The sequence below is a fragment of the Equus przewalskii genome, chromosome 12 (assembly GCF_037783145.1).
Source record: "Equus przewalskii isolate Varuska chromosome 12, EquPr2, whole genome shotgun sequence".
Classification (NCBI taxonomy): Eukaryota; Metazoa; Chordata; class Mammalia; order Perissodactyla; family Equidae; genus Equus; species Equus przewalskii.
This window is the reverse complement of record NC_091842.1, coordinates 5,277,436-5,301,934: the sequence shown is the minus strand read 5'-3', so window position 1 is coordinate 5,301,934 and position 24,499 is coordinate 5,277,436. Positions and strand designations below refer to the sequence as shown.

The 24,499-nt window shown below is 44.0% G+C and overlaps 1 protein-coding gene across 4 annotated transcripts; it reads right to left on the bottom strand.

The window, feature by feature from the left end:
* Positions 1-428: 428 nt before the first annotated feature.
* On the bottom strand, positions 429-24,431 carry PMS2 (PMS1 homolog 2, mismatch repair system component). 4 transcript variants are annotated; one of them, XM_070566245.1, is made up of 16 exons: positions 24,303-24,431; positions 22,418-22,557; positions 21,826-21,912; positions 21,551-21,653; positions 20,393-20,576; positions 18,279-18,446; positions 17,326-17,423; positions 16,180-16,279; positions 15,084-15,168; positions 13,624-13,779; positions 10,632-11,511; positions 6,540-6,707; positions 4,123-4,223; positions 3,740-3,909; positions 3,187-3,235; positions 429-1,161 (listed from the first exon to the last, which is right to left on the bottom strand). In XM_070566245.1, the coding sequence occupies exons 1-15, from the start codon at positions 24,323-24,325 to the stop codon at positions 3,212-3,214; spliced, it is 2,487 nt and encodes an 828-aa protein (XP_070422346.1). In that variant the 5' UTR covers positions 24,326-24,431; the 3' UTR covers positions 429-1,161; positions 3,187-3,211. The 4 variants fall into 4 exon arrangements, with proteins under 4 accessions (XP_070422346.1, XP_008525762.1, XP_070422347.1 ...); XM_008527540.2 differs by lacking the exon at positions 3,187-3,235; XM_070566246.1 differs by lacking the exon at positions 3,187-3,235 and having other exon boundaries at positions 22,418-22,552; positions 24,303-24,425.
* Positions 24,432-24,499: the final 68 nt, after the last annotated feature.

Here is a 24,499-nt window from a genome sequence, read left to right as displayed (position 1 = left end):
GGGATTAGGATGCGGCTGTCTTTGGGGGCCCCCTACAATTCCCAACTTGCACTTCTTGTGACTATTAAGTGAGATCCTGCAGACGGGCACACCAGCACAGTGCTTTACACAAATGGCAATAATTATTCCTTGACTGAACTGTGGCATCTAAGGAATTCTAAGTTGCGAAGGGAAGCCGTCTCCCAGAGGCCCACGGCCTGGGCAGGGAGGGCGAGAGCAGGGAGTGGTCCACACTGGTCAGTGTACACCGACTGCTGTCTGGACTCCACAGAGGGCATTTTTACTTCCATTTCTGTCAGAGTTCAAATGGGACGAGATTCCATGGAAAACTATTTGCCAACCGTCTTCTATCTCCAGTACCACTCAGAGCCAGTAACGAGAATGTCCTGCAGTCCACACCCCAAGGAAACCACATCGCAGCATTAAGGTTACAGGAAACTCAAAGTCTTTTATTTTCCCTTGCCTACAACAGTGCTTTGCCACCCTGACTGTGCCAGGGAACATCTAAAAATAGTGACCTCAGCCCCACCCGGTTTTCTTCCAGCCGGGCAGAGAATCCCCCTTGGGTTTTCTGGATTATTCCTTTTTTTAAATTTCACGAGCATCAGGGTTGAGAACCACTAATCCCAAAAGGCCATAATTTTACATTTATGAAACGAAACCATTATGAATTTTGTCATCATTAAAGGCTGAGAGTTGGAGCCTAAAGCACGTCCGGCCAGAGCAGAGGCCTGGGTCACTCCGCAAGTGCTCTTCCCATTTTTGTACAACATGCTCTCGCCTGCACACACGCGCACACGCACACACACACATTCAAATGCAGAACAAAAAATGTGCAAGCAACGCTCCACATGATTTAAAAAGGATCTCTAGGTCATTTCTAAATGGATCTAGTACTTTGTTTAAGGAGCCGGTTAATTTCGAAACAAACAAACAAAAATGGCTAGTTAAAACCCTGTCTTTCAAAACAGAAAAAGCTGCGATAAAATCTAGAGTCCTAAAAACTGAGGAATGCCATCAGTTTGGAGAAATGACGTCCAGGTTGGCGATGTGCCGCATGGTGGGCCTTCCGTGGGGGCAGTTCCAGGGGTGGTCCATCTCGCCCATGTGGGTGATGAGCTTCCTCATCTCGCTCGCGTTGAGCGCGGTTCCGATCATCACCTGAACACAGACACAATGGCGTGAAGGGAACTCGGACTGGTTTTTGATAGAACAGCAACTCTTCAGAAGCACTTTTCCCTTCAACAAAACTGGACAAGATCACAACTCAAAAACAATGTTCCCAGAAAAACTGCCCCGAGCACCTACCTTCAAAGAGCCCAGCCCTCCACTTTTTGTGAGACCCGGCCCTCCATGGCTCCTCCAGGGCAGCACACCTTTCTAGAGACCCGACCACACCTGTCCAGGACCCACCAGTCTCAGCTCCAGCATGACCGCCCTCCCGGCAACTGCAGCCGCTCCCCCTTGAGCCCTTCAAGCCGTTCTCCGCAAAACACCCAGAGATTCCTTTTAAAGGTATGCCAGAGCACGCGGCTCCTCTTCCTGGTTCTCCCCTCTCAGGGAATAAAAGCCCAAGCGCATCACCTGATTGGCCCTCACTGGCCTTTGTGCCCGCACACCCTCCCCAACCCCAGCCCCACTGGCGCCCCGTCCTCTCTTGAAAGTACATAAAGCAAGTACCTGCCTCAGGACCTTGGTACTGGCTATCCCCCAGGCCAGGGATGCTCTTTCCCCAAAAGTCTGCACGTCCCACTTCCCCTCTCCCTTCGGGCTTCTGTACAACATCCCTGTCTCCTCTCAGTGAAACAACCCTCCTTGTCTAGCCCTCCTGAGCCCTGGCCCCGCTTTTTCCCCACAGCACATATCACCATCTGACATACTCGTGGACATGAGCAGACTCCCCAGCAAGTACAGAGAAACTGAGACCCTGAGAAACACGGAGAGATGGCAAGAGGTGACAATCCTGAACTTTTCTGTCACTTTCTTCCATGAGCCAGGCAGTCCTATGGAGGCGAGATATCCAGCAGGGTGTGGCCACGTCGGAGGAAGACAGGCAAGAAACAAGCTAACAGAGAAGCAAGCACCACCCGGGGGAGGCTACCGCGGTGGGGCGCTCAGGGCTGGAGGCCGGGAGGGAGCCAGGCATGTGAAGAAGGATGGGAGGCTGAGAATCCAGGCGGAGGGACCGGCAAGCACAAGGGGCTCGAGGCAGGAGGGAGGCCAGTGTGACGGTGGTCTGGGGCAGAGCAGACGGCGCCGGCGCCGGAAGCGCAGGCAGGGCCTGGAGCACAGGCCCTCGGGAAAGCCCACCCCAGTCAGCAGGGGCGCTCGTGGGCGACGAAGAGCTGCAGCACGCTGGACTCGCCAGGGCGGGGAGTGAAGGACAGCCTGCGGCTCCAAAGATCTCCGAGTCACGCAAGACAGAACTTGAAATGCCTGGCCATTAGCACAGCCAGTCCCAGCTCTACCTCTCACTCAGACTCCAGGACTGGAAGGTCAATGCTAGGTCTTTATCAAAGAACTATCTGTGGCTGCAAGTCAGGTCCTGGGCCTCAGTCTCTGCTCTACTTACACTTTTCCCTTGAGAGATTTCACCCAATCCCGTGGCTGTAAAGTACAGCTCAACTTATCTCCAGCACGGACACTTCCCCTAAGCTTGAGAGTCATCAATACGGCTGTTTTCAGACACCCCGACTTAGAGTCCCAGGGGATCGCAAACACAACCCGGCTAAGACAGAACTCCAACCCTTCCCACTTGCAAATGTGAAAAAGCTGCTGCTCTTGCCCTGCTCCCTTGTTTCCGTTACGGGACACCCCCGACTTAAGACTGTTCTCCACTCCAACCCTCCAGCACCTCCCACCCGTGCAGCACAAACTCTCAGGTTCTGACCGGGATCTGCAAGACCCTATGGGGGTCCTCTGGACGCCGCTCTGCTCTCATCCTGGTGCGCTCTCCAGTCACGCGGGTCCACCTCTGGCTTCCCCAGACACCCCAAGTCTCTGCACTCGCTAGTTCTTCTATCTGAAAAGTTCTCATCCAGGGGGCTCCGTCTCACCTTCCGAGCGTCAGCTCAGACGTCACCTCCTCAGTCGGTCTTCCCCTGACCACCCATCTCAACTGTTCACCTCATTTTTCTGTGCTCACTCCCTACCCCAACGCTGCTTTAATTTCTTTAGTGAACTTACTGGTATCTGAGGTTGTCGTTATTTTTTACAGCAGGGGTTCAAGAAATACCTGTTGAATAAATGAAGGAATGGCGTCCTGGCTGTGCCTACAGGCCAGTGACACAGGTTCACTTACTTTACTTTGACGTCAGGCTAATCACAAACTACTGCTACCATTGTCCGCACCAATCTGAGCAGCGGCAGTGGAATTTCATGGCGCAGCCTGTGAAATGCTTGCTGACGGAGGGACTCGGCATAACCTTGTGCGTGTCCTTTAGGCCTGGCAGCAGATCTTTATCTACCAATGTGGTTCAAACCCAGAAGGTCCATAAAGGAGCAGTGTGCATAATAAATAGCTAAGCATGCTGGGATACTGTTTAATGGAAGTAAAGAGCAATAATTACGGGTCAGAGGTCAAAGACAATGCAGACGTGTTGAGCTCCTATGTTATCATGGCAGAGGGCAATGTGGCTCTATATGTCAACGACCCAGGGCAATCACAGCCACTTTTAACAACGCTGACTGGTCAGGAGAAGAACTGACCAGTCCCAGCAGACGAGCTTTCTCTACTCACAGACTTTCGACAGGCTCTGGAGGCAAACATCTGCCTGACTCGGGAAGGCCGGCACATCACCCCAGGGCTGTCACTCAGCATGAAGATCAGTTCATCTACGTCCTGAGGGCCAAAGGTCCAGTTTTTACTGGTCGGCAAGGAAATCAATTTAGCCCTTTCAGTGACTGGAGCTAAAAGAATAAAATTTGGAGAAAAACCCATTATTTGAAACATGCCTTTCATTTGAGTGCTACTTGTAATGAACATTTGAAAGAGAAGGCAGAAGCAAAATGCTTTTCGGGGGACAATTGTCATCTGATATGAAATACGCTGATCCATATGACCTCAAAGATTGTTCTCCGCTCTAAAAGGACACAATTCTATAGTCCTAAGTAGTAACTTACCGCCTTCATCGATAACAAAATCAAAGCCATTCTTTCGGAATATTTCCAGGTTTTCTATCAGAACAGCTTCATTGACGGCAGTTAAGTTGAGAGTCTGCGGTCTGAAAACAGAAGAGATTCGGACCACATTTTGAAGTCAAACACTGACCTACAAGGCAGAAATGAAACTACAACAATACTGCGATTCTTGGAATTCACTCCAAAAAGCAACATGAATAACACTGTACGCAGCTGTGTGCCTTTCCTGTCTCAAAGCTCTCTGAGAATTTCCTTTTGGCTTGCTTTTTTAAAGTTCCTTTTAGAAAAACTACAACAGTAGTTTGCTTTTCCTCGATCTGCCAGCCCACCCCAATGAGCCGGTCTTTTTTTTGAATCCCCTCTTTAAAGATAACAGTATTATATAAAAATGCTGTTTTTCTCCCTCACAATAAAGACAATTTGAAAGGCTGGGTTAGGTCACTACAGGCATTTGAAAACAGAATAAAGAGCACCTGTCTTGCTATCCTGCTCCTTCCTGTGCCTGCGTTATTTATCTATCCCTTATCCACCCAGCTCTCCTCCTGGATTTCCCGAGTGCTCAAGCAGGCAGACACTGCTAACGGCAGGAGATACTGTGGCGAGTACACACAGACCCGGTGTCTGCCCTCACGGGATAACAGTGCAGTGGGGAAGAAGGACATTGACCAGAGAAATAAATTATCGTTACAAACTACACTGAGAATCAGGAAGAAGAGATGCCGGTGCCAGAAGAGCACAGAGCAAGTGAGACTCGACCCAGAGGGAGAGGGGATCAGGGAAGGCTTCTCTGAGGAAGTGACCTTCGAGCTGAGATCTGGGGGTGAGGGGCAGTACCCCGGCAATGGGGGTGAGGGGTGGGTGCAGGGACAAGTGTTCGAGGTGGAGACAACAGTCTGTGCGAAGGCCCTGTGATGGAGCACTGGTGTTCCCAGAGCCACATATAAAGATCCGCTTCATTCTTCTGCATGGCCATGTAGGAATTCCTGGGGTTGTCACGGGAAAACGAAAGATGGCCAGTGTGGCTCAAGTATAGAGAGCAAGGAGAAGGGGGCTGAGGAACGAGGTCCTCAGGGCCAAACTGGGCAGGGCCCGGGAGGACAGAATGCAACTGTGGCCTTCTTCCTTTCATCTTGCCTATGGTCCACCGGGACCCACGGAAGCCTGGGATTACCTGGGTCAACTTGAAATGCTACATACGAGACCTTATGTATGCAAAGTAGCTAGAAAGTAGAAGACCTCTCCCAGAGGAGCAGGAACATTTCAGTATTACAAAGCAGCGTGTTAAACGTCTTCACCATTCCCATTTACTCCTACTGAAAACAGGCATCATTAAACCACTCCACAGGGAACAGAGCACCAGGAACTCGGGCTATTTCCCAGCTGCGTGACTGTTTCAGCGGCACAGTTCTTCATGCTGAGATCTGCTGCTTTTGGGATCTGAATTTATTTCTCTAGGTAGTTTAATTTCCCAAGTGAAAATCCATGACCTCTTCTTACAGCTTTGCCTCAGAAGAGACTTCTGGGGGCCAGCCCAGTGGCGCAGCGGTTAAGTGCACACGTTCCGCTTTGGTGGCCCGGGGTTCGCCGCTTCGGATCCCGGGTGCAGACATGGCACCGCTTGGCAAAAGCCATGCTGTGGCAGGCATCCCACATGTAAAGTAGAGGAAGATGGGCATGGATGTTAGCTCAGGGCCAGTCTTCCTCAGCAAAAAGAGGAGGATTGGCAGCAGTTAGCTCAGGGCTAATCTTCCTCAAAAAAAAAAAAAAGAAGAAGAGACTTCTGGTCGACATGATATCCTATCACACCATCTTATGAAGTGGTCAGAGTAGAACATTCAATTTGGCAAAAGAGAGAGAAATACCAAATTCTGCAGTGACTATCGAATCACTGGAATTCATCTACTACAGCTGAGGACGGACACACAGGCTGTGCTCTTTCTGAACAAACCAATTCTACATACTCTAAACAGAAATTCTACATACTATAAATTGCACTTCACCAAAAGGATTTTCTGGCCGACCAGTGATCAACATTTTTTAATAGCTAAAAAGGTGTGATACTTAAAGAACACAGCTATGTGACCATGGGTAAGTTATTGAACCTCTCTGTGCGCACCTGCTTCACCACCTGTGAAATGTTGATGGTAACAGTGACTACCTCACAGGTTTGTGAGGATTAAATGAATTAATACATGTAAATTGCTTCAACATTCCTGGTACATACAGGCACCCATTAAATGGCAGCTATAACTACCATTATGTAAAAAGGATAAAAATCTGCTGTAGGGATGTTTATGGCAAAAAATATACATATATGTATACATACACACACAAGCTGTTAGATTTTAAATGTGGGGGTGAAACAACACAGAGAATTCCGAACACTGAAATGAGCTTACGCTATGAGCCTCTGACCCTGGAGCACAGTGTGCTGCTGGAGCATCTCGAAGTTGTATTTCTCATCCGTGGCGTGCTGGTCCACTATGAAGATGTCGGCATCCAGTTTGGTTATTATAAATCCCAAGTTAAACTGGCCAATGATTTCCATTTCTGCAAACATCGTCTTACTGTGTATAGGAAATGTTAGTTATAAGACATTTTAAAAGATTATTTTTCTGATGATAAAAGACACTGTAATTAAAAAAACAATACAAAAATAGAGAAAGGTCCTAACACTCCCGCTTTCTAAAGATAAGATTAGTTATTCATTCATTCATCCTACTCTCCGGAGATGACAATAGTTACTACTATTAACAACTTGGTGTTTATCCTTCCAGACCTTTGTCTATACAGTAATTGTTTAAAAAAAAACAAAAACGGAATCATAATTCCTCATAGAGTTAATACTCTCATCACTTACCAACGCATCTTAGGTATTTTTTCAGACCCACACACCAAGATCTACCTTATTCTTTTTAATGGCTAAACAGGAATTCACCATGTGGATGTACCATAACGTGTCTGACAAATTCTCTAATAAAGCACATTTCAGTCGGGACCATTTTGAGCAATAAGAAGCTGCAACAGACATTCCTGCACATAAATCTGCTCTCTTGTAGGAGTATTTCTATACGACAAATCCCTAGATGTGGAATTACATACGCACATTGTTTTTTGGGGCTTTTTTGGTGAGGAAGATTCGCCCTGAGCTAACATCTGTGCCAGTCTTCCTCTATTTTGTATGTGGGTCACCGCCACAGCATGGCTTGATGAGCGGTGTAAGACAATGCCTAGGATCTGAACCCGCGAACCTGGGCCATCAAAGCAGAGCATGCCGGACTTAACCACTAGGCCACAGGGCTGGCTCTGTACATTTTTGATGTTGATAAGAGAGCTGTAAAAGTTGACACTCCCACCAACAGTGTACAGAGTCTCTTTTTGCCAGGACTGGGTATCAATCTTTCTAATATCTGCCCAGCTCACCAATGGGTCCTTTGGTGGGTGACTTCAAAATCTAATGCCATTAATAACTATGTAAGTCAGTCCAGACTAGAGGCAGACACCACCACTAATCTTCACATGAGAAACTGACGCTGTAATTCTGCAACCTGCACAATTAAATTTGTGAAAATGGATTTCATCAGTACCAGCCCTGTGGCTACAGGAACTGAGACTCTGTCAGAGCCACGGTGGAAGCTCTCTGGTTCTCAGACAGTGACATGAGCTGAGGATGAAAGGACCTGAGATTGTCACTTCTTTCTCTAAGTGCTCCAGTGCCCTGAGGAGGATCCACCCCACACCACAGTGCTTATAATCGTCACAGCCACAGCAGCCACTTGGGCTCCCGAGGCCCGTACTTTCACCGGCACTGCATCACGACCAACCACAGGTGACGATCTGATGCACCGCGATGCCTCTGCAGGCCAGGGATTACTCAGCTCCCATTTCCTATCAGCCAGGAGGTCAAATCCAAGGTCACGACCAAACCCATCCCAGAACCCTCCCTTTGAGGGTCTGTCTCCTGGGACTAGTTCCTTATCATCACAGTCCAACCAAGAGACAGAAACCACAGCAGTGATTTCAACAGGGAGAATTTCTAACAGAGTATTATGAGCCAGCCACAGGCGGTTAACTACTAAGCTAAGAAATACAGGAGCAGCAAATGCAGAAGGTAGCCCCACCGCCAGGGATGAAGGAGAGTGTCCCAAGGAGGGAGTCCTGGAAGAGCACTGGCTCCCCCCAGGCTGAGCTTCAGACCTTGTTGGAACAGGCACGGCTGCAGCCCACTGGATGAAGAGCAGTTTGCCAGAACATCATAGTGAGCGATGCTGGGCCTCCTGCACGCTGCTGGTGGCTGTCTTGCAGGAGGAAAAGAAAAGGGCACACAAGCAAGGAGAGAAGCCGCAGCGTCCCGCAAGCGCCCCCTACTGATAAAAGTCTAACAGCGCACCAGGAGAAATGCTTACACGGTCCAGCCTCCAGGATGGAAAGCAAGGCCAAGAAGGATGGATTTGGAGCTGAGAAGCAACAAACCGGTAACTGGCAAAAATACCAGCTCTCTGGCTGTGATTCCATGCTCTCCCAGGAACCGTCTGAGTACGCTCTGGTTCCCAGGCAGACTCCCTATGGGGAGAACCTGTGCCCACCTGAAGACCCAGGTCTTCCGTGTCTTCGGCAGGTAACCTCACTCTGAACTAAAAAGGAGCATCAGGCTTAAAGAAACAACGAAGAAGAAACAAAACCTTACAACTTGATATATTTAGTTGTAATTCAAAATACAGAAACGGGACCTGGGAAACACTACCTCAGTGTCTTCGATTACTGCCTAATCTTTAGCTTGAAATGTATTTCTCAGGAAAAAGTACACCATACCACGCCTCGTCTCAGAACAACTCAGAACACAAGCAGAGCCAATCCAGCAGCCAGGCACTGGAAGCCAGGAGCCACTGCCAGTCCGTCGGGGAGCAGGGTTTCTCAAAGTGACCACTTGGGCGCTTGGCGAAAATGCAGATTCCTGGGCTCCACAGGGGGCTCTCCCAGGTGGACCGATGCAGACTCTCTGGGTGCTGGCCATAGGCTCTGCTTCTTTAACAAGCGCCCTAAGTGATTCTTACATGTACCGAATTCACAGACTATAATAACAGGGGATCAATAAACGTTGGTTGAATTAGTTAAAATCTCTCATTTTTAAAAATTACAGTTAATTTCACTCACTGAGTGGGCTAAACGAATCCAAAGATAAAGGATACCCAGCATTAATTTGGGGTACCTTTACATGTCTCTCCCTATCAAGCACATACTTTCGAAGATTGTGTGTGTGAATGTATGCGTGTGTCTGAAGGAACCTGGCTCTCTGCTCTGGCTCCCTCGGAGCTCAAGGCCCCCAGATGACATCCAAAGAGGTTCACCTCCATTATCCACACTTTTTAAAGGAAGTATTTCCTGAAAACCTTTCTCAGTGTAAGCTAGGCACTGTGAATACCGAAGGAAATCTGTAATACAATACTCGTTGTTGAAGGATTTATAACCTAAGTTAGGCAAAGCCCGTGTGGTCCAGACTAAAAGTGCTATAAAATTTCTACATAATTACTGAGCTGCACTGTGTACAGGACAGAGCACATTTCACTAACTGGGGAGACAAAATATATACAAAGTTGAAAAAGATAAGGTTAAATATTTCAAGAGAATTCATCATTTAAAAAGTCCCAATGTGGTACGTAATTACTGCCAAGAAAGTGGGGATAACTAGTGTGTTCTATTATCTGTATCATTAATATTTTTCTTTAAGTTGACTCCTTTTTTTTACCTCTTATCCTCTGCAGTCTTCTTGAAATCACAAGTTTGACAATGTGTTGTAATTTTTTCCTAAAACATGTTAAAATGAAAAATGGGAAACAGCAATGTCCACCAAAATCGCCATGAATTCAATGCAGGGAGAAGTCACTGTGGGCTGAAAACCTTCAGGAAGAGGAATGAAATGGGGGTCAAGAAGGCACTGATTAATTTGGACTGATGGACAGGACAGGCTAAGAAAATCTAAGGAAAAAATTATTGAAAGGGTTCTGGCAGCAGAACGGTATAGTGAAAGAGTTCTTCACAGAAAATAAATTTGATGGATGTGAGAGGCAATGAAAAGAAGTTGGTGAATGAAAAAAACATCACGGAGGATGCATCGGTAAGGCCACCAACCAATCTGTGGAGTCAAAGCTGCCTCCACCATCAGCATCTGTGGGAGGGAGCATTGAGAAGGGAGACAGAAAGGGAGAGGGGCAGAGGAAGAGAGAAGCGCTGGCAGAGCTGACGTTTCAGGATAAATCTAGTCTGTGGTGCAGAGAAGATGCCCGGGTAGGACGGTCTTCACAGGCAGCAGGAGCCAGAGGACCAGATCCTGGGGCCAAAGCAGGGTGACACCCAAGCCCCGAGCCAGAAGAGATGCCATCAGAACAGCGGACACCCAGAGGAGCAAAACCAGAGTGCGGAAGGACTGGCCTTTGGTTCACTCACCACAACTGACTAAAATGAGCAAAAATACTCTTAAGAAACAAGTTTACCTTATCTCTTTTCTTAGTTCATCTTCTGCTGCTTGATTTTCTCCAGGGCAAATCTTTGCCCTAAACCTCCTATAATTCTGTTCACCTGCTCTTTTTTGTTCTTGGTGATGTAACCGCTTTATTTGTTTAGCTAAAGAACTCATAGAAAAGTCAAGGGGCACTATTTTCTTGTTAATTGTAACAGCTACATCAACTTGAGAAACTGACGGGCTCTGAGTGTTAACCAACTCTGGAAGGATGTCAGAATTTAAAGGAATTTCTTCTTTTTTCAAACGCTTTGTGTTTGAGGCTGTGAGATTAGTTGGCTGAGGCAAAACTCTAAATTTAGATCCACTATCTTCATGGCCTAAATGGCGTTCTGTGTCTGAAAAACGATGGCCAGTTTCAGGTAACTTCTGACAAGACTCCACATTTTCTTGTGAAAACCTGTCTTCAGGGGAGCTTGCTGTGCGGTCACTGCTGGAGTGGCGGCCCGTTTCTGGGGTGCTGGACGCTTCCCCTGAGCCGGCTGAAGTGCTGCTGTGCCCTGAGTCCTTCTCCACTTTGTCCGTGCGGTCACAGGCATCCTCCTCTGAGCTCGTCGCCTCTTCCCGGGGGCTGGACGAGCCTGTGGCAGAGACGGGCTTCTGGGGGCAGAGGGAGTCGGAAGTGCTACGAAACTGTGCGCTTCTTTTCTGTCTTGGAGAAATCCGTCTGGGCTCAGCAGCCTTCCGGCCCTGAGACTTGCTCCCTGTCGCGTGATGAAGGGAAAAGGCCTCTCTCAGTCTGCAAATGGTCACCGCCCGCTTCTCCTCCCCTCGAGTCCTGGACGATGCGGGACGATCCTGCTTTTCTGGCAAAGGCTGTTCCACCTCTGCTGAGTGTATTTTTATTAGGTTCCCTGAGTAGATACGAACAGAGGAGAGGATCAGGGACTGTACTGAAATGGAACAAGAGGACGTTTTTACGTGAACAGGCACTTCACTAAAGAGGAGGTCCAAATGGCTAATTAAAACCTACGAAAATTGTTCTACATTCATCATAGAGATACGAATTTAAACCACAATATGACGCCGCTATCTACTCACCGGAACGGGTAAAATTAAATAAACAACAAATGCGCACAACGATGACAATCAAATGGAAGGCTACATACTGCTGGTGGTAGTGAAATTGGCAGAATCGCTTTGTAAACTCTCTGGGAGTGACAGTCCTAAATCTAAACGTGCATGCCTGTGACCCAGCGTTGCCACATCCGTGAGAAACGTCTGGCTGTGCTTGCGAAAGCCATGGACGGGGATCTGTCCGACAACTTTACTCATTACAGCCCCAAACTGGAAACAACCCAACTATGCCCAAATAAATCGTGGTACTCAAATGCAGTGGAATACTGTACAGCACCGAGAATGACTGAATGAACTGTCACACATGACTTGGATGAATCTCACAAAATATTGAGAGAGAAACAAATCACAAAAAAGTACATACAGGATGACTTCAAATTAAAAACAGATAAAACGAATCCATGGCGTTACAAGTTAGGAAAATGGTTACCACGGGGGGATTAGTGTATGAAAAGGGGTACAGGCTGGTTGTGTGGGTGCTATTTCTGGATCTCAGGCTGAGACACTTATAAGCCACACACTTAAGACATGTTTGTTTCTGCGTGGCTGCTATACTGCAATAAAATGGCTGAAAGGAAAGCACTGATTCAACTGTGCTTCAAGAGGGTCAGGTATGTTGAGCACTTTCTCTCTATGGGGCAAAGTGCCCGTGAGTGAGCTCAGAGATGCCACCACTGGCCCATTCCACAAAGATGTGTGTGCTACCCACCGTCCTCCACCCCTTGCCCCCTACAGACACATCCATAATCCCCATGCAGAATAGGGCCAGGGAAGACATGGGACCTACCACAGGGAGGTCAATGGCTCTGCCACACCAACGTCAGCGTTTCTGTGCTCCTCTCCCAGCACCTAGCAGCCCCACCCCACCCCTCAGGAGCTTTGTGCCTCCAGCACATCCCTGAGTACCAAAACTGCCCAGCATGGCACTCTGAGAGCCTGCCCCACGGCCATCCGAATTGACCCCTCCCCAGCCTTGGGTTAGGAAATGTTAGGACAAAGCCACTCTGTATCTCGCCACTCTCCTAAAGCCCCGGCTATGGCTCCCGGTACCCTCAGTTTACAAAGCCACGTCCCAGAGCAATTTCCTCTCACTGGGAACAACACTCATCTGCCACCTTAGCTTTCCCCCAGACAGCTCTCAGGCTTTTCCCCCTGGAGGACACAGTGATGAGCGGCCACCCTTCCATCTCTGCATGTAGAGACATGAAGATCAGAGGAGGCAGCTCAGCCCAGAGAAGAGAGCATCCACCCCAAGGAGTGGATGTGGCTGTCAGAGGAGGTCAAGGCCCACTCTTCCCTCTGCCAAGGAAGGCAGCTGGGGCTCAGCTCTGGTCCCCTCCCAGACGGCCCAGAGGCACCTGGTTTGGATGAAAAAGAATAAAACTAACTCCTCAAATAAATGGCTGATCATTTACGACCAGGTAGTGAAATAATGATTGTGCATATTATCACATATGTCACATCAGCTTTGGGGCAACTCTGATTTCAACCTTCCACTCAGTGAAGAAGGCAGGGGGTGACAGGAGGGAAAACGGCACAGTAAGGACTTCCAAAATTTCCCTCCTCCATAAAAAGAACGAGAAGACTGCCAAAAGCTGTCAAAATCAACTTTTTCAGAACTCTGGAAATTAACAAAAATTTGCAGCAATTGGAGAGTGTTTATTAAAAAAAAAAAAGTTGAGTCCTGGTAAGAACATAGCCCTGTGTGTGCTAAATGTGGCTGCCTGTGTCCCTTTTGAATCAGATTACCTTAAACCTGCACAACATACTTTCTAGGGTGACATAACCACTCCTGTCTAAAAGAGGCGATTTTGTTTCATGTCAACAAAACTGCACCTCACAAGAGCGCTAAGTTTTAGAAGCTGTTCATATACGTGTATTTTTCTTACCTTCAGTATCCAGCAGCGGCTGCTGATTGACATTAAGTTTGTTGACCTCACTATCAAACATTCCTATCAAAGACGTCTTTAAAACTGCCAACAAAAGCTTCTCCTCTTGGAGTAGAATTTGCCTTTTATCTGGAGTAACATTGATATCAACACATTCTAAGGTAAAAGAGAAAAGATATTTATCATGTAAATTTAAATTCGCCTGTGACAATAGAAATTTCCCCATCTACTATTCTGTTCACGTGGACTTACTAAAGATACTATTAAAAACGTTACAGTGTACAGATTATTATTCATAAACTATACAATTATTTCTTTCAAACAAACAAGGAAAAGATGAATAATTTTTTTTAAACTGTTAAAATATGCAAGGATTTGAATGAGTAAACTGTAAAAGAAAAGAGCAAATTTTCATGTGTTTACATGAAAATGTATAATAAAACTGCAAACTAAAATAATACATCATTTTGTCACCTATTGAATTTGGTTAAAAAGTGTGAGACCTAGCACATTTTGGTAGATGTGTAAATTGCTACAACACAATCACGTTCACTGACCCAGTGATTTCACTTCTAGGAATTCATCTTAAGAAAAGAATCAAAGATATAGATTACATTATAAGAACTGTATTTAAATTTCCAAAAACTGAAAACAACTTAAATAGCTAAAAAGCAAAAAAAGTTTAAAAATTAAGGCATATCAGGGCTGGCCCCGTGGTGCAGTGGTTAAGTTCACATGCTCCACTTCAGCAGCCTGGAGTTCACGGGTTCAGATCCCCGGCATGAACCTACACACCATTCATCAAGCCATGCTGTGGCAGCGTCCCACATACAAAATAGAGGAAGACTGGCACAGATGTTAGCTCGGGGCCAATCTTCCTCACCAAAAAAAAAAAATTTAAGGCATATCCATACGTTAGAATATAATGAATGCAGCTATTAATATCATGTTTCCAAATAATTTTCACTGACATGGAAAAGAAAATGTTCAAACCTAAGGGAAAAGAGCAGGATACAAAAATTAACCAAAATTATTTTCTCACCCCAAGGTATATATATAGACATATACATATCATTATATATTTTTGAAGGTGTGTACATAGATATTTCTAAGTATCTAGAAAAAATACTGGATAACAATAAACCAGAATTTTAACAATCAGAAGAAGAATACGAAATGAATTATTTTCAAAATTAAGAAGAACATTCAGTCTTCTTTCTCCCTTGGCTGACATGAAAAAGTCACATTTTCCTAATAATACAATTAACGTAGTTTCAAGTAGAAAGCTGGAAAGTCTGTGTGAAAAATAAACATCTATAAAACAAAAAGCTGTAAAAAAAATACATCGCCATTAATTGTTACGACAAAAGTCTCTTTCCAGTCCTATCAGAGCTTTATAATTTCATTTTACTCTTTTGGGAGTAAGTCAGCAATTTTAGTGAAATCTCAGCGGAACTTACCTGAATCAACAGAAACGTTAAGAACAACAAATGGATACTGATGTCGATTATACATGTGATAGACCTCATTCACGAGTCTGGAAACCTACACGAAAAACAAAGTTGAGGAAACCTATACATGTTCCCTTCCCCCAGTGTTCCAACAACGTGCTATTCTAACCAACCACCAAAAGGATACAATTTTTAACAGCTTTACTGAGCTATAATTGGCCTGCAATAAACTGCGCATAGTTAAAGGACACAACTTGATAAGTTTGACATATGTATTCACCCATGAAACAATCCCCACGATCAAGATAACGAACGCATTCATAACCAAAAAAGTTTCCTTGTGCCGTTCCAAAAGATATTTTTAATCATAGATTCCTAAAACTGAATCTTTTTCCAATCTAAAGATGTTCTTGAAGAAAGGTCAGTGAAACGCCGGTGCAGTTTAAATGCTCATAAAACACACTGAATGTACAGAGAAATGTATTTAGATGACTTTAGAAGGAGATGAATTAAATGGCATTAGAGAAAAACCGTAAAATCACACCAATTACGATATTGGTTAAAAATGTAGAAGTTGAACCATATCTGGCAGATAGAAGTAACTTATCAGTGGCAAACAGAAACTATAACTGAGGTACAATGCGGCTGAAGATGCACAGTCAAGGCTGAACCACTGGAAACCCTGTAACCATGTCAAGACGACCAGTGTAAATTTGAAGCAGAGTAATTTGGGCCCTTATTTTCTGAGAAAATAAACAGAAGGAAGAAAAAATACACAAACATATGATGTGTGCCAATCTACACTGAAAAGTCTAGATGATGGTGAATGTTTCAAAATGTTTACTTTCTCCAACAGTGATAATTTTTATGATATAAATATATTGATTGGTTATTAAAATGTGTACGTAGATACATACATAATTCAAACAACTACATAGCAGACTTTTCTAAGTGCCCAAAATAAGATAATTTAAAGCCATGTTTCTGAGTCGACTTCCCAAGTTCCACGTAAAGTGTCTGTGCCGGAAAAAATTATTAAATAATAAATAAAATCAAAAGCTAAAAAGAAAAGAGAAAAAATTAATACCAAAAAAATGTTCAATACCTTTGCTGGGTCACAAGGCCGTCGATTGATAAAGAAAAATTGTCTGTCTGTTGAACTCCTTCCAACACCATGAGTACAGCGAGAAATGAAACCTGAGATGCTGTTCCATGTTAATGCAGGAAGGTCAGGGTTCCAGAATGAAAAAGATTAGAAACATCTATCAAGTGGCATGTTCTTAAGTAAAAAATAAAAACATAACACCTGGGGATGCGCTGATAATGTTAACATTCCAGTTAATGTGCGTCTGTGCTCCATTCGGATGAATCGTAAAAAGAACACAGACCCCCTGGAACGCTCTAACGCTCCTATCGTCTACAAGTGCCCCTGGGCAACTCAGGGGTTTCAAAAGTGCTTTGCATCAGCCCTCCTCTCACTTACCCTATGAAATCCTTGGTCTCCACACAAGGAGTGCGTCTCACCCCAAAGTCACACTCTCAGAACCTCCATGCTGTCCCCACCAGCTGGCCAGGGACTCCAGCCACTTGTCATCAGGATCTTTGCCCACATTCCCTGCCCTTTTAAAATCCGTTCTCGGTTAGCAAACTTCGATCTACTAAGGTATCGGTAAAGTGTTTATTCTACCTGAGATCTACCTCAGGGATATTCTCATTTCCATAAGAGCAATACCTGGACATAAAGAAATTAATCCCCATCTTTAATTTCAGGCATAAGCCAAAGGCAAGTGGAGGGAAGGTAAGAGCTATGGACCGTCAGAGGGCCAATCCTGCTTATGGAAAATGCCCACTTTTCTTACACTAAAAGTAATGACGCTGGACTGGACTTCGGGTAAGGCATGAAGTAAAGGAAACAGCCTCTACCGCTCTCTGCCAGATCCCAATAAACAGAAACATTATACACAAAGCAATTTATTAAAAGTTATTCTAATTGTTCACTAAACAAAGCCTTTACTATAAACACTAATTCAATAGGAAACCCTCTAAAATGCACCGGTTACCCGGAATATTGTTTCAATGAAGTAACTGACTCCTTCCTATAAATCCTCTTTCTCAGCAGTAATTCTGCCCACAGTATTATAATGGACATAAGAAACTATAAGCCTCGAAATCACTGTCTTTAAAACCAAAAAAAACCAAAAAGCTCAAGAAGAAACGTTTGATCGCAATTTCCTGGCAGCAACCTACTTACCAAAACAGATTATGCAGAGCATCAGAACAGCTCAGCCCGTACTCTTCACAGACGGAGTCACTAGGGGGCAGCTGCACAAAAGGAATGAGGCTTTGCAACTAGAAGAAACCAAGATTCACAGTTATTTCCTACCAAACAGAGAATGGACTCACTTCAGAAAGGAAGATATGGAGGGGTTTTGTGTGGTTTCCTTCCTAGCCAAGCTATCCGCATTAAGAGCACGGTGAAACGCAAAGAATCTCGACGGCTGCTTTTTGGCAGTGCTGTAATAATTTTGATTTTTTTTATTAGAAAGATGAAACACTTGAGCTGCTACTTTTGTTTATTAAAGATTGGCACCTGGGCTAACAACTGTTGCCAATCTTCCTTTTTTTTTTTTTTTAAGGATTGGCACCTGGGCTAACAACGGTTGCCAATCTGGTTTTTTTTTCCTGCTTTATCTCCCCAAACCCCCACTACACATGGTTGTATATCTTAGTTGCATGTCCTTCTAGTTGTGGGATGTGGGACGCCGCCTCAACGTGGCCTGACGAGCGGTGCCATGTCCGCGCCCAGGATCTGAACCCGGGGCTGCCACAGCGGAGCACACGAAATTAACCACTCGGCCACGGAGCCGGCCCCTTGAGCTCCTACTTAACCAAAATTGATACACTGCCCACATTCATTTATATTTTTTCAGAGAGTAAAAGGACTATTCTGTTCTCTGGAAGAATAAAATGAAAACACCTTCAGCTCTCAACATTAATGTTTGTGGCAGGTACCGTGCCAGTCTTCCTCTATTTTGTATATGGGATACCGCCATAGCATGGCCTGATGGGGCCCATCTTCCTCACACACTCACACACACACAAATCAATTCTTGGATTTTACTCTCTATTCTATTGGAAAGGACTATAGAAACCCACCACAATCACTGTAGCAATAAAATGTTTTAAGTAACTGGCCACCACTACCTGCTTCTGCCCAAACACTGATCCAATATTTTCCTTGATGCTGGTGCTTCCACTTGTGCACACCACAGGCTGTCGCTTTCCTTGTCCAACCTGATTGGTGCAACTTACACGGACGCCTGCTGAAATGATACAGTAGGCATGTAAGACCTGGATCATTTTGGCATACTCCTGTTCAAAAAACACAAACGCAAGGCTCACCGTTACGTTAAGCTTACAAGAATTACACAGCTCAAGTTATGACATCCAATTCAAGGTTCTCCTATCATCTCACAAACAAGGCGAATTATTCCTGACAGAACGCCTTACAAATCGCATCTCCCTACATGGTATAAAAGGGAACTCAGAGGATTTGGTTCTTAGCCACGCGTCCCTCATTTGCAAAACATCCATGCCCACTGCTATTAACATCGAAAAGTGCCTTTTTTTGACTCTGTAATCCCTCCTCTAAACATTTATCCTTGCAGAAAGATTGGCAGAAACAATCAAAGATATATTACAAAAACATTCACTGAAACAATGTGGAATTGTGAGAAATCCATCAACAAGGAGCTAATTAATTATGGAGATCCATATAATGGCGGAATGATAAAAAATAAGGTAGTACGAATTGACCAAAAAAGATACCTACAATATACTATATAAAAAGTTATAGAACAGCATATATAATATGATCCTAATTGTTAAGAAAATAGAAACATATGCATAAATGTTGTATATACGTGCACCCATTTAAAGTCTTAAGGCTATAAACCAAACTCTGGGAGGTAGGCAGAGACAATATCAACTTTCTACCACATAAAATTCCATATTACTCAAATGTTTCATATTCGGTAATGCTTGATTTCATTACGTTAATTAATTTATCTTGAAATCTTTCCAAGATTTATAAATACATGAAACTAAAAGGAGTCTGGAAAGATATACATCAACTTGTTAATAATGGTTGTCTCTGGCAGGTACAAGTCTTTTTCCCTACATTTTCTGAGACATTAATTTTCTACCATAAAACACAAATAATTATAATAAAAAATTTTCCTCTGTACAAAAAATTTTTAATTTTCAAAGAAAAAAGAAAATTTTTCAAGTTTTCTCTGTAGTAAATACCTATTTTTGTAAAATTTAGTAAAGTTATAACTAGCAAAAATTGCTTTACAAGGGGGCTGGTCCCGTGGCCGAGTGGTTAAGTTCGCGCGCTCCGCTGCAGGCGGCCCAGTGTTTCGTTAGTTCGAATCCTGGGCGCGGACATGGCACTGCTCATCAGACCACGCTGAGGCAGCGTCCCACATGCCACAACTAGAAGAACCCACAACGAAGAATACACAACTATGTACCGGGGGGCTTTGGGGATAAAAAGGAAAAAATAAAATCTTTAAAAAAAAAAAAAAAAATTGCTTTACAAGAAAGTTTTTAGCTACATATGTTTAAGTAACTTTTTTGATTATAAAAAATATATGTACAAAATAGAAAAGCACAAGAAAGACAGCAAAAAGTAGATAGGATCTCACATGCAAGGACTACCACTGGTAACATTCATGTGTCCACTCTGCTGGCCTTTTATCGACGCATATTTAAGCCAGTTGCTTTGTTTTTACAAAATTGTAATCATATAGTATATACAGTGTATATGATTATATATATACTATTTATATTAGTATATATGAGTTCATATACACTAATACACATATACAGATTCTCATATATATACATATACACAGTTTGTAATTGCTTTTTAAACACACCCATTATGTAACATTTAGCTGTTTCATTTTCATTCAAATCATAAAAGCCGTAATAATTCATTTCTCAGGGAACCAAGAAAAATAATCTTATTTTGAAAAATAAAGACAGAATCCAAAAATAACGTTATTTCTTAAAGAACACATTTCCCATCTTAGAACACCTAATAGATACAATTAGATGATTCTTTTCAAGAAAAGAAAAGGGTAAATTATCCCAAAGTTAAATCTTTGAGGGGAAAAAGCAAACCAAGTACTTCTCAAAAAACCAAGGGAAGAAAATCCCCTGAAGAGGAAACCACTGTGGGAGGTCCCTGCCTCCATCCTCACGTTACACTCTCAACACTCTTGGGAAGCGGGATTCTGAAATCACTGTACCTTTTTAATATTCCTCTGAAACTCCTTATGGCGCACAGGAAGCGTATAAAACAACTGCTGGACACTGACCGTCGTCCCTCTGGGCCGTGGGTAGAGGGTTTTCTGGACAATTCTCCCATTGTGATCAAACACCAGTCGAGTTCCCACCTTTGCAGACGCGTGGCAGGTAGAAATAGTGACATCGCTGTAAGAGGATGGGGGCAGGCAGGGTCCGTTAGAGACTCTCGGGTGTTGGACACGCTCATTTCCTCACTCCTGTTCTCTCAAAACTCTCCTAAAAAAAGACAGTCCCTCTGAGATCACCAAGAGGGTTTAAATGGGTGGGGATTCATCAGAAAATCTAAGGTCTGGCGCCTCACAGATAGTGAGAGGGAGTTCTGTGAATGGTTTATTTTGATAACAGCTTTGACATTTGTTTTTTTGGTTAAACCGCAAAACCATAAAAGACTCCCAAACTAAGACATTCATGAATAAAGATTTATTTCTCAGTTATGTTACTACTGTTCTAATAAATTTTTTTAAAAGGATTCAAAAGATACTATAGTTCAAATGTACAATTATTTATAAAAATTTAGAATCTGTTATGTAATTAAATAAGTGCTTTGGTTAAATTTCTTCTTGAACAGTAAAATAAATTAAAACCAAAGCATGGGGCCGGCCCCATGGCCGAGTGGTTAACTTCGCGCGCTCCACTTCGGTGGCCCAGGGTTTCACTGGTTTGGATCCTGGGCTCGGACATGGCACCGCTCATCCAGCCATGCTGAGGGGGTGTCCCACATGCCACAACTAGAAGGACCCACAACTAAAATATACAACTATGTACTGGGGGGATGTGGGGAGAAAAAGCAGGAAAAAAAAAGAAGACTGGCAACAGTTGTTAGCTCAGGTGCCAATCTTTAAAAAAAAAGTTACTGCTTTAAAGGGTTACAATTTTTCCACAATAATATTTGCTTCATTTCATTCATTCATCGCTCACATTTCATTGCTTACATTTATCCTACCACTTAGATTGACAGTAAGACAGAACAGAATGCAGACGTTAGAAGGTGAAACATTCAGGTGGAGAAGCGCAAACAATAATGATTCTAATCATACTTTTTAATTTCCCAGAGAGACTTTTCTAAGGGGTCAAGTTAGTGGATAAAAACATTGCATCACCTCAGGGCACAAAGTGAACTCAGAGCTTCCCCCCGGAAGCCGAAAGTTTCCACCTGGGTTAGGTCAGCGAACTCTTGAATCTTAGAAGTATGATGTTTCAGAGCTGAAAGAGAGGCGTAAGGTAAGGCTCAAGACATCGCAGGCGATGCAGCAATGAATAAACACAAAGCAACTTGTTTTAAAAAGCTGTTTTTGCGTCTCCTACGACAGCGTTCTGCAAAATTTTGAGACACTGCTCAAATATTTTAAAATAGGATTAGAAAAATTCAACTTACTTAAACCTTCAAAGTTTTCTTCTTCTACCCCGCATCCATTGTCTGAAACTTCAATGAGGTCCACCCCATAGTCTTTAAGCCTTAGATCTAAAAAGTTTAAAATATTTATTTCTCAAACTGATCCACGCTAAAAGCCTTTATGTTTTTATAACCCACATAATACAAATCTAAGAGTCATAACTATATTTATTTAAACATACTATTGTCATTTTGTACATCTTATTTTATTTTTTTTAAAGTCCTTCTTGGTTCTTTACAGGCCCAGATAAAATAGTTTTCTTTCTTCCTTTCGAAAGGGTGACTTTAAATAGTTATTAACAAGAACAGGTTCTAGAATCAGACTTGCAGGTATATTAAACTAGCTTTATAACCTCAAAAAAGTAAATTCTCTGTGCCTTAATTTCCTCATTTGTAAAATGGAGATAATAATAATAATCATTCCTATCTCACACGGTTATTCTGCAGATTAAATTAAAACCCATCTATAGTTCTTAGCACAATGCCTGCCTACCACATAGTGAGGACACAATAAAAGTTAACTGCTATTACTAACGCTATTATTTCTCATGGTTTAAAATTCTCCCAAACTTACCAATATTAGTGGCACCGGCATCCACACTGTTTTCGACCAACTCCTTCACAGCGGTGCTGAGACTCAGTACCACCTGGCCGGAACAAATCTGATGGACTGACTTCCGATCAATAGGTTTGATGGCCTTGGCAAGTTCTGTACTAAAGAAACCAGGTAGGAGAAACAAAGCGAGTACGCAACTATGTACTTTCATCCTGGTTTTAACTCTGCGTCTAAATGATTCACCTCTGTTAATAGTTAGTGGGGCTAACGTGTTCATTTATTATATCAACATATCCATTTATTATATTTATAAATACAAACGTTGTTCTATAATCAAACATCTGCCAAAAAACCTTGTGACTAGACACTTTGAATGCAATGCATATCTAAAATCTAATTATTACTGGGATCTACATGAAAGTGACATATGTATTCCTCAAGCTATGGGTCAATAACCTTTGCAACAGTGGGATCCTCTTTCTTGAAAAGTGAAAGCGATTATTTCTCACACAATTTGAAAAGCCAAGAGTATGGTGGCAAATACACAATGTTTATGTCAAAATGAAAACCATCTTAGAAACTGGGTACCAGTTGTGTAACTACAGTATTCCATGCTGCCTTTGAGTCCCCAGCCCACATCTAGTCTGCCAGCTGCTGCCTTTGCAAAGGCGGCAAAGTTCTTGTTGCATCTGTTGTAAGAGTTTTCCAACTGGTTTGTCTTCACCTTCTCCCCACTCCAATCCGACGTCCATGCTACCATCAGAGTTATTTTCAAAATCACAAATCTGATCAAATAATTTTTCTGCTTAAAAACTTACTGGCATCTCACTGTGTGCCACACGAAGTTTAAACTCTAGTCATAATTGGATCCCAATCTACCTTATTTGCTCATTCTCTCCAATCCTCCCTTTGCCAATTCCCCTACAATCCTAGTCACAGTGAACAACTGTTTCCCGAACATCTCGGGCTCTTTTAGACACTGTTCCTTGTCTACACAGGTCTGTCTAGACTGCTTCACTCTTCATCATCTGCCTGGCAAACTCCTGCTCATCCTAAAAACGTATTCTGCGTGTTCGTTAATCTACCAATTTCTACTAAACAGTTTAACTGATAACTTAGATGAAACAGAACACGAGGCTCCCTGGGAGAGAAATCTTTGGGTATTTCCCACAGCATCTAACACAGAGTAGACCCTCAATAAACCTTTGTAAAATAAAGCAACCAACGTCTTTACACTTCATTCTACCTTGCAAAGACTTGCACACATTCATCTTAAATGCGAAAACGGCAGGTGACACCACATAAAATGGAAAGAAGTCGCTCTAAAAACTTGTTTATTTGGCAACACACCACAAGCTAGTTCTGATATTTATTGTGAAGCGTGCAGGTAAAACAGTTAAACGCAGACAGCGAATCTGGGTTCAGGAATCTGACACTGAATGCGACATGGCTGGGCGAAGATTCGCTTCCCCGAATTCGGTGTAGCTTACCAGCCAGTAATCACGTACCCAATGAGATACAGAAGTATTGCATTTTCTCTAAAACTGTGCAGCGATGCAAATTAGAATGTGCCTTGAAGCCTCCCCTCAAATAACCCCCATTTTTTTCCTTAAAAAAGAGAGAAACCAGTTAAAAAGGAAATGAACCCAGTCTACTGGGACTTCGTGCTCCGACTTCAGGTCCAAGGACGTGTGGCGGCGTCCGGTAAGAATCCCCCGCGACCCCTGACCTCAAGGTGCACCCAAAAGGTGCGCGTCGGGGCAGCGCTGCGGTGCCCGCTCCGGGGCCTCCGTGCCGCGGGCCAGCCATGCGCCGTGGCCACTTTTCCCTCCTTTGCAGGGGTCTGGAACGCCGTGCGCCTGACAGAGGGCGACGGCGACGGGAGACTGCAGGCCCCGCTCACCTCGGCCCCTCGGCCCCCTCCATGAATCCAGAGCCCGGCCCGCCTCCGGGACTGAGGGAAGGTTCCCGCCGCCGCTCCCACAGCGGGAGGCCCCGCCTCCAGAGCGCCCATTGGCTGCTTCCAACGCCGTGCCCCGCCCCTTCCGGATAGAGAGGCAAACGCTTCCTGTATCTCCTTCTCGCTGATTGGTTGTGGGA